Raw genomic sequence first — 10,191 nt, forward strand, 5'->3', positions numbered from 1 at the left:
CTGTTTTTAACATATATCATATATTCACCAAGACATTACTAAGGCTGTTTTTAACATATATCATATATTCACCAAGACATTACTAAGGCTGTTTTTAACATATATCATATATTCACCAAGACATTACTAAGGCTGTTTTTAACATATATCATATATTCACCAATACATTACTAAGGCTGTTTTTAACATATATCATATAATCACCAAGACATTACTAAGGCTGTTTTTAACATATATCATATATTCACCCAAGACATTACTAAGGCTGTTTTTAACATATATCATATATTCACCAAGACATTACTAAGGCTGTTTTTAACATATATCATATATTCACCAAGACATTACTAAGGCTGTTTTTAACATGGATCATATATTCACCAAGACATTACTAAGGCTGTTTTTAACATGTATCATATATTCACCAAGACATTACTAAGGCTGTTTTTAACATGTATCATATATTCACCAAGACATTACTAAGGCTGTTTTTAACATGTATCATATATTCACCAAGACATTACTAAGGCTGTTTTTAACATGTATCATATATTCACCAAGACATTACTAAGGCTGTTTTTAACATGTATCATATATTCACCAAGACATTACTAAGGCTGTTTTTAACATGTATCATATATTCACCAAGACATTACTACGGCTGTTTTTAACATATATCATATAATCACCAAGACATTACTAAGGCTGTTTTTAACATGGATCATATATTCACCAAGACATTACTAAGGCTGTTTTTAACATATATCATATATTCACCAAGACATTACTAAGGCTGTTTTTAACATGTATCATATATTCACCAAGACATTACTAAGGCTGTTTTTAACATATATCATATATTCACCAAGACATTACTAAGGCTGTTTTTAACATATATCATATATTCACCAAGACATTACTAAGGCTGTTTTTAACATGGATCATATATTCACCAAGACATTACTAAGGCTGTTTTTAACATGGATCATATATTCACCAAGACATTACTAAGGCTGTTTTTAACATATATCATATATTCACCAAGACATTACTAAGGCTGTTTTTAACATATATCATATATTCACCAAGACATTACTAAGGCTGTTTTTAACATGGATCATATATTCACCAAGACATTACTAAGGCTGTTTTTAACATATATCATATATTCACCAAGACATTACTAAGGCTGTTTTTAACATATATCATATAATCACCACGACATTACTAAGGCTGTTTTTAACATGTATCATATATTCACCAAGACATTACTAAGGCTGTTTTTAACATGGATCATATATTCACCAAGACATTACTAAGGCTGTTTTTAACATATATCATATATTCACCAAGACATTACTAAGGCTGTTTTTAACATATATCATATATTCACCAAGACATTACTAAGGCTGTTTTTAACATATATCATATATTCACCAAGACATTACTAAGGCTGTTTTTAACATGGATCATATATTCACCAAGACATTACTAAGGCTGTTTTTAACATGTATCATATATTCACCAAGACATTACTAAGGCTGTTTTTAACATGGATCATATATTCACCAAGACATTACTAAGGCTGTTTTTAACATGTATCATATATTCACCAAGACATTACTAAGGCTGTTTTTAACATGTATCATATATTCACCAAGACATTACTAAGGCTGTTTTTAACATATATCATATATTCACCATGACATTACTAAGGCTGTTTTTAACATATATCATATATTCACCAAGACATTACTAAGGCTGTTTTTAACATGTATCATATATTCACCAAGACATTACTAAGGCTGTTTTTAACATATATCATATATTCACCAAGACATTACTAAGGCTGTTTTTAACATATATCATATATTCACCAAGACATTACTAAGGCTGTTTTTAACATATATCATATATTCACCAAGACATTACTAAGGCTGTTTTTAACATGGATCATATATTCACCAAGACATTACTAAGGCTGTTTTTAACATGTATCATATATTCACCAATACATTACTAAGGCTGTTTTTAACATGTATCATATAATCACCAAGACATTACTAAGGCTGTTTTTAACATGTATCATATATTCACCAAGACATTACTAAGGCTGTTTTTAACATATATCATATATTCACCAATACATTACTAAGGCTGTTTTTAACATGGATCATATATTCACCAAGACATTACTAAGGCTGTTTTTAACATGGATCATATATTCACCAAGACATTACTAAGGCTGTTTTTAACATGTATCATATATTCACCAAGACATTACTAAGGCTGTTTTTAACATATATCATATAATCACCAAGACATTACTAAGGCTGTTTTTAACATGTATCATATATTCACCAAGACATTACTAAGGCTGTTTTTAACATGTATCATATATTCACCAAGACATTACTAAGGCTGTTTTTAACATATATCATATATTCACCAAGACATTACTAAGGCTGTTTTTAACATGGATCATATATTCACCAAGACATTACTAAGGCTGTTTTTAACATGTATCATATATTCACCAAGACATTACTAAGGCTGTTTTTAACATATATCATATATTCACCAAGACATTACTAAGGCTGTTTTTAACATGTATCATATATTCACCAAGACATTACTAAGGCTGTTTTCAACATGTATCATATATTCACCAAGACATTACTAAGGCTGTTTTTAACATGTATCATATATTCACCAAGACATTACTAAGGCTGTTTTTAACATATATCATATATTCACCAAGACATTACTAAGGCTGTTTTTAACATGGATCATATATTCACCAAGACATTACTAAGGCTGTTTTTAACATGGATCATATATTCACCAATACATTACTAAGGCTGTTTTTAACATGGATCATATATTCACCAAGACATTACTAAGGCTGTTTTTAACATATATCATATATTCACCAAGACATTACTAAGGCTGTTTTTAACATATATCATATATTCACCAAGACATTACTAAGGCTGTTTTTAACATGTATCATATATTCACCAAGACATTACTAAGGCTGTTTTTAACATATATCATATATTCACCAAGACATTACTAAGGCTGTTTTTAACATATATCATATATTCACCAAGACATTACTAAGGCTGTTTTTAACATATATCATATATTCACCAAGACATTACTAAGGCTGTTTTTAACATATATCATATATTCACCAAGACATTACTAAGGCTGTTTTTAACATGGATCATATATTCACCAAGACATTACTAAGGCTGTTTTTAACATATATCATATATTCACCAAGACATTACTAAGGCTGTTTTTAACATGTATCATATATTCACCAAGACATTACTAAGGCTGTTTTTAACATATATCATATATTCACCAAGACATTACTAAGGCTGTTTTTAACATATATCATATATTCACCAAGACATTACTAAGGCTGTTTTTAACATGGATCATATATTCACCAAGACATTACTAAGGCTGTTTTTAACATGGATCATATATTCACCAATACATTACTAAGGCTGTTTTTAACATATATCATATATTCACCAAGACATTACTAAGGCTATTACTGTTATCAAATGTCACATTGGCATTTCAAGCTCCAACGTCATTAGGAAGCAGAATATCCTCCTCGTCCTCCACCTTCCATTCCTCCCACCTGCCCCTAATACATTTTCAGAAATTAATGCAAATCTTAAATTTACCTTCTTTTTTTTTAAGACATAGACAGAGCGCCGGCCGCCGTGGAGGCATTTGAAAGGACAGATGATTAATATTTATAGTGGGAGGTGGAGAATAGGGTGCCATTCTCTGGTCTAAAGTAGTGCACTATATAGGGAATAGGGTGCCATTCTCTGGTCTAAAGTAGTGCACTATATAGGGAATAGGGTGCCATTCTCTGGTCTAAAGTAGTGCACTATATAGGGAATAGGGTGCCATTCTCTGGTCTAAAGTAGTGCACTATATAGGGAATAGGGTGCCATTCTCTGGTCTAAAGTAGTGCACTATATAGGGAATAGGGTGCCATTCTCTGGTCTAAAGTAGTGCACTATATAGGGAATAGGGTTCCATTCTCTGGTCTAAAGTAGTGCACTATATAGGGAATAGGGTGCCATTCTCTGGTCTAAAGTAGTGCACTATATAGGGAATAGGGTGCCATTCTCTGGTCTAAAGTAGTGCACTATATAGGGAATAGGGTGCCATTCTCTGGTCTAAAGTAGTGCACTATATAGGGAATAGGGTTCCATTCTCTGGTCTAAAGTAGTGCACTATATAGGGAATAGGGTGCCATTCTCTGGTCTAAAGTAGTGCACTATATAGGGAATAGGGTGCCATTCTCTGGTCTAAAGTAGTGCACTATATAGGGAATAGGGTGCCATTCTCTGGTCTAAAGTAGTGCACTATATAGGGAATAGGGTGCCATTCTCTGGTCTAAAGTAGTGCACTATATAGGGAATAGGGTGCCATTCTCTGGTCTAAAGTAGTGCACTATATAGGGAATAGGGTGCCATTCTCTGGTCTAAAGTAGTGCACTATATAGGGAATAGGGTGCCATTCTCTGGTCTAAAGTAGTGCACTATATAGGGAATAGGGTGCAGTTTGGGATGCACACAGAGTCATTGTCTTAAGCTCTAATGTTAGATGGAGGAAGACAGTCTTCACTTCCTCACAGTCTTCACTTCCTCACAGTCTTCACTTCCTATCAGTCTTCACTTCCTATCAGTCTTCACTTCCTATCCGTCTTCACTTCCTATCAGTCTTCACTTCCTATCAGTCTTCACTTCCTATCAGTCTTCACTTCCTATCAGTCTTCACTTCCTCACAGTCTTCACTTCCTATCAGTCTTCACTTCCTATCAGTCTTCACTTCCTATCCGTCTTCACTTCCTATCAGTCTTCACTTCCTATCCGTCTTCACTTCCTCACAGTCTTCACTTCCTATCTGTCTTCTCTTCCTATCAGTCTTCACTTCCTATCAGTCTTCACTTCCTCACAGTCTTCACTTCCTATCAGTCTTCACTTCCTATCAGTCTTCACTTCCTATCCGTCTTCACTTCCTATCAGTCTTCACTTCCTATCAGTCTTCACTTCCTCACAGTCTTCACTTCCTCACAGTCTTCACTTCCTATCAGTCTTCACTTCCTATCAGTCTTCACTTCCTCACAGTCTTCACTTCCTATCAGTCTTCACTTCCTCACAGTCTTCACTTTCTATCAGTCTTCACTTCCTCACAGTCTTCACTTCCTATCAGACTTCACTTCCTCACAGTCTTCACTTCCTATCAGTCTTCACTTCCTCACAGTCTTCTCTTCCTATCAGTCTTCACTTCCTATCAGTCTTCACTTCCTATCAGTCTTCACTTCCTATCAGCCTTCACTTCCTCACAGTCTTCACTTCCTATCAGTCTTCACTTCCTATCAGTCTTCACTTCCTCACAGTCTTCACTTCCTATCAGTCTTCACTTCCTATCAGTCTTCACTTCCTCACAGTCTTCACTTCCTCACAGTCTTCACTTCCTCACAGTCTTCACTTCCTCACAGTCTTAACTTCCTATCAGTCTTCACTTCCTCACAGTCTTCACTTCCCTATCCGTCTTCACTTCCTCACAGTCTTCACTTCCTATCCGTCTTCACTTCCTCACAGTCTTCACTTCCTCACAGTCTTCACTTCCTATCCGTCTTCACTTCCTCACAGTCTTCACTTCCTATCAGTCTTCACTTCCTATCAGTCTTCACTTCCTATCAGTCTTCACTTCCTCACAGTCTTCACTTCCTATCCGTCTTCACTTCCTATCAGTCTTCACTTCCTCACAGTCTTCGACTCCTCAGCAGCATCTCCCCTCAGTGTCAGACCTACGCTCTAAAAAGAAAAGGATCCAGCAGTATCCTTTAGGGGTTCTTCAGATTGAAACTGTGGGGGAACCCCTATAAGTTCTTTGAAGAACCCTTTAAAAGGGTTCATTTGACAAGGTTCCCGTGAAGCAATTGTAACGACAGTTCACCACAACATACCAGAGAGTCTTCTGATCAGCAAGAGGTAGTCAGTGTTTAATTGCAGTTTGAGATCATTGTGAGTTTTTGTTTTTAAAAGGGGAGTTGGGCCTCCCGGGAAAATGTTGAACGAGGTTGCAACAGCAACCAAGGGGGGCGGGGCTCAGCGAAGGGTCAAATGGCACCCTATTACCTAGATAGTATACTACCTTTGACCTTTTGGCCCTACGACGACGTCTCCTGATCATGTAGGACAAGCAAAGATAATTTTTGAGTATTCAAACTCAGTCACTTTATGTTACACTTAGGGCTAGATTCAATCAAATTGACATCCGCATAGTGGTTGTTTTCTCTGCCATTCTCTGGCGGTGTCGGAGGTGGAACTGTCTTAGAGCTGTCAAATCCACAAGCGGCTCATTGCGTTACCTTATCGTGGACACTGCAATTGGATGCAACAAAACCACACCCCATTATAATCCGACAAATCACATGCAGCCGCGTTAGAAGTTTAATTTAGCTGCGTGCATGTGTAAACATGCATCAGCCTAGCATCAATGGTTTGAACATGAAAACATGCATTAGCCCAACATCAATGGTTTGAACATGAAAACATGCATTAGCCCAACATCAATGGTTTGAACATGCAAACATGCATCAGCCTAGCATCAATGGTTTGAACATGAAAACATGCATTAGCCTAGCATCAATGGTTTGAACATGAAAACATGCATTAGCCCAACATCAATGGTTTGAACATGAAAACATGCATTAGCCCAACATCAATGGTTTGAACATGAAAACATGCATTAGCCCAACATCAATGGTTTGGACATGAAAACATGCATTATCCCAACATCAATGGTTTGAACATGAAAACATGCATTAGCCCAACATCAATGGTTTGAACATGAAAACATGCATTAGCCTAACATCAATGGTTTGAACATGAAAACATGCATTTCGCTAACATCAATGGTTTGAACATGAAAACATGCATTAGCCCAACATCAATGGTTTGAACATGAAAACATGCATTTCGCTAACATCAATGGTTTGAACATGAAAACATGCATTAGCCCAACATCAATGGTTTGAACATGAAAACATGCATTTCGCTAACATCAATGGTTTGAACATGAAAACATGCATTAGCCTAACATCAATGGTTTGAACATGAAAACATGCATTTCGCTAACATCAATGATTTGAACATGAAAACATGCATTAGCCCAACATCAATGATTTGAACATGAAAACATGCATTAGCCCAACATCAATGGTTTGAACATGAAAACATGCATTTCGCTAACATCAATGGTTTGAACATGAAAACATGCATTAGCCCAACATCAATGGTTTGAACATGAAAACATGCATTAGTCCAACATCAATGGTTTGAACATGAAAACATGCATTAGCCCAACATCAATGGTTTGAACATGAAAACATGCATTTCGCTAACATCAATGGTTTGAACATGAAAACATGCATTAGCCCAACATCAATGGTTTGACATTTGAGAGTCATTATTTCTACCATTGAAAAAGTTGGCACTTTCTAGCGCAGGATAATAAGGAAGGGAGCGGTCCGAAATGTTCATACCACAGTTACACCTCCAACACCGCCAGAACATCTGCTATATGGATGTCGGCCAACGCTGGTTAAGGGCTCTATTCAATTCGTATCGCGAAAAGTTCAGCGTTACAGAGTGATTGAAATTTAAAGGCAATGATCCCGCGCTGCGTATGTCGGCTCGATTGGAAATTACCTTTACATTTTTATTTTTTATTTAAATTACCTTTGCATTTTTATAACGCAATCTGTAACGATCTGATTGAATCCAGGCCCAACTACATAAGGCGACCAACTCAGTGGTCTTGTGGTTTAAGTGTCTGCCCTGAGATTGGGAGTTTAAGCCCTGGCCGAGTCATACCAAAGACTGCGTGCGTCTCTGCTTGGCGTTTAGCATTAAGGAGACCCTGGGACAGACTATGTCTATCATACAAGTCAGATTACTGGTCGATGTCATAACTCGGAAGGATGTCTTCTCTCGAATGAGCCATTGATCATATTTTTGCGATACTTTTAAGAAATGTGTAATTTAACGGCGGGTCCTTCTTTGTCTGCCTGTTCAGTCCAGGGTTCATGGTGCCGTTGCCAGAGATAATAGAAAAAGGAGATGGGAATCCAATGAATGGAGGAATGTATAACACCCCACCCGGCAGACTGTCGACCAATCGTGTTCACGTTGTCCTGCTGCATCACGCGCTTGCTAAGCTAATTGTCACGCAATTCCTACTCAAAGTCAGTGTATATGTCGAGAAGCCTATTTTCCTCGAAAGTATGTCATGTCACAATTCCAAAGCTATACGATAGCAAGTTAATTATCTCTCATCTCGGAAAAGATTTGCAACGTTGTACTTCTTTTTGACGAAATTTGTGCTAATGTTTTTTTTTTTGAGAATAGACTCCCATTCACTCCTTGAAAGGAGAGCGCTCCTTGTGTCACGTTCGTTTAAGGATGGGTCAGACCAAGGCGCAGCGTGAAATGCGTACATGTTTATTTAAATGATAAACACACGACAAAACAACAAACCAAACCAAACGAAACGTGAAGTCCTCAGGCTGAACGCTAAACAAGCCTCCCCACGGAACAAGATCCCACAACTAACGACTGCCAACAGGCTGCCTAAGTCAACAGCTGCCTCTGATTGGGAACCACACCGGCCAACATAGATCCACACATACTAAATCATTCACATAGAATATACACAACATAGAATATTCACACCCTGACTCAACATATAAGAGTCCCCTGAGTCAGGGCGTGACACCTTGTCTCAGAATCACCCAGAATGCACCGCGTGGCCCATTGAAGTAACTTGGGTAATTTGACATCCCAATTAGGATCTGGCTAAAAATACTTGAATCAGTTATAGAACCCCATTGCCCTTTATGGTTGTGAGGTCTGGGGTCCGCTCACCAACCAAGAACTCACAAAATGGGACAAACACCAAATTGAGACTCTGCATGCAGAATTCTGCAAAAATATCCTCAGTGTACAACGTAAAACACCAAATAATGCATGCAGAGCAGAATTAGGGGTTACGCACTAATGATCAAAATCTAGAAAAGAGCCGTTAAATTCTACAACCACCTTAAAAGGAAGCGATTCCCAAACCTTCCAAAACAAAGCCATCACCTACAGAGAGATGAACCTGGAGAAGAGACCCCTAAGCAAGCTGGTCCTGGGGCTCTGTTCACAAACCAATAATTCACTAATTGGGACCAAGACCAAATTGAGACTCCCTCCATGTACAACGAAAAACACCAAATAATGCACGCAGAGAAGAATTAGGATGATTCCTGCTAATTCTCAATATCCAGAAAAGAGCAATTAAATTCTACAAGGATGGAAGTGATTCCAAAAACCTTCCATAACAACGCCCTCACTTACAGAGAGATGAACCTGGAGAAGAGTCCTCTAAGCAAGCTGGTCCTGGGGCTCTGTTCATAAACACGAACAGACCCCACAGAGCCCCAGGACAACAACACAATTAGACCCAACCAAATCATGGAGAAAACAGAAAGATAATTACTTGACACATTGGAAAGAATTAACAAAAAAACGGAGCAAACTAGAATGCTATTTGGCCCTAAACAGAGAGTACACAGTGGCAGAATACCTGACCTTGAGAGAGGCCGTCATCGGCAGACCTGGCTCTCAAGAGAAGACAGACTATGAGCCCTGAGCTGCACCTCCTTCCTCCTAATTGTTCAGTTTTTATTGTTTATTTCCCTTCTATTTCACTTGCTTTGGTAATGGAAACATACAGCATGTATAAAGCCCTTGAGAGAGAGAGAGAGAGAGAGAGAGAGAGAGAGAGAGAGAGAGAGAGAGAGAGAGAGAGAGAGAGAGAAAATATAGCATCGGAGTGTTTTGCTTAATTTACACCTTCTGCTTCAATAAAATGTCCACTCCCGTCCACACAGGATTCCGTGTTTCCGCGCACCTCCCTTGAAAAGTGTCCTGGGAATGTAGAGATTTCAGAGTCCATACGGACATGTGCAGACGGGAGCGGATGTTTGATACTGGATCATTTCGTTGGTTCCTAGCAGACGGTGAGGAAGGCGGAAGCTGAAAATTAGGCTTTCAGTTGGAGAGAAAGTTAGGTTGTTTGACGTGTTGAGATTTGAAT

The 10,191-nt window shown here is 37.8% G+C and overlaps 1 protein-coding gene across 1 annotated transcript in view; it reads left to right on the forward strand.

Moving 5' to 3' along the window:
* ak5 (adenylate kinase 5) overlaps positions 1-10,191 on the forward strand; it is a 155,522-nt gene that overhangs the window by 131,896 nt on the left and 13,435 nt on the right. Inside the window, 1 exon segment of the mRNA XM_084195324.1 lies at positions 9,986-10,058. Within this exon segment, the coding sequence (XP_084051450.1) occupies positions 9,986-10,058 (73 nt within the window).

This window comes from Coregonus lavaretus, assembly GCF_964263955.1.
Source record: "Coregonus lavaretus genome assembly, contig: HAP1_SCAFFOLD_436, whole genome shotgun sequence".
NCBI classification, from domain to species: domain Eukaryota; kingdom Metazoa; phylum Chordata; class Actinopteri; order Salmoniformes; family Salmonidae; genus Coregonus; species Coregonus lavaretus.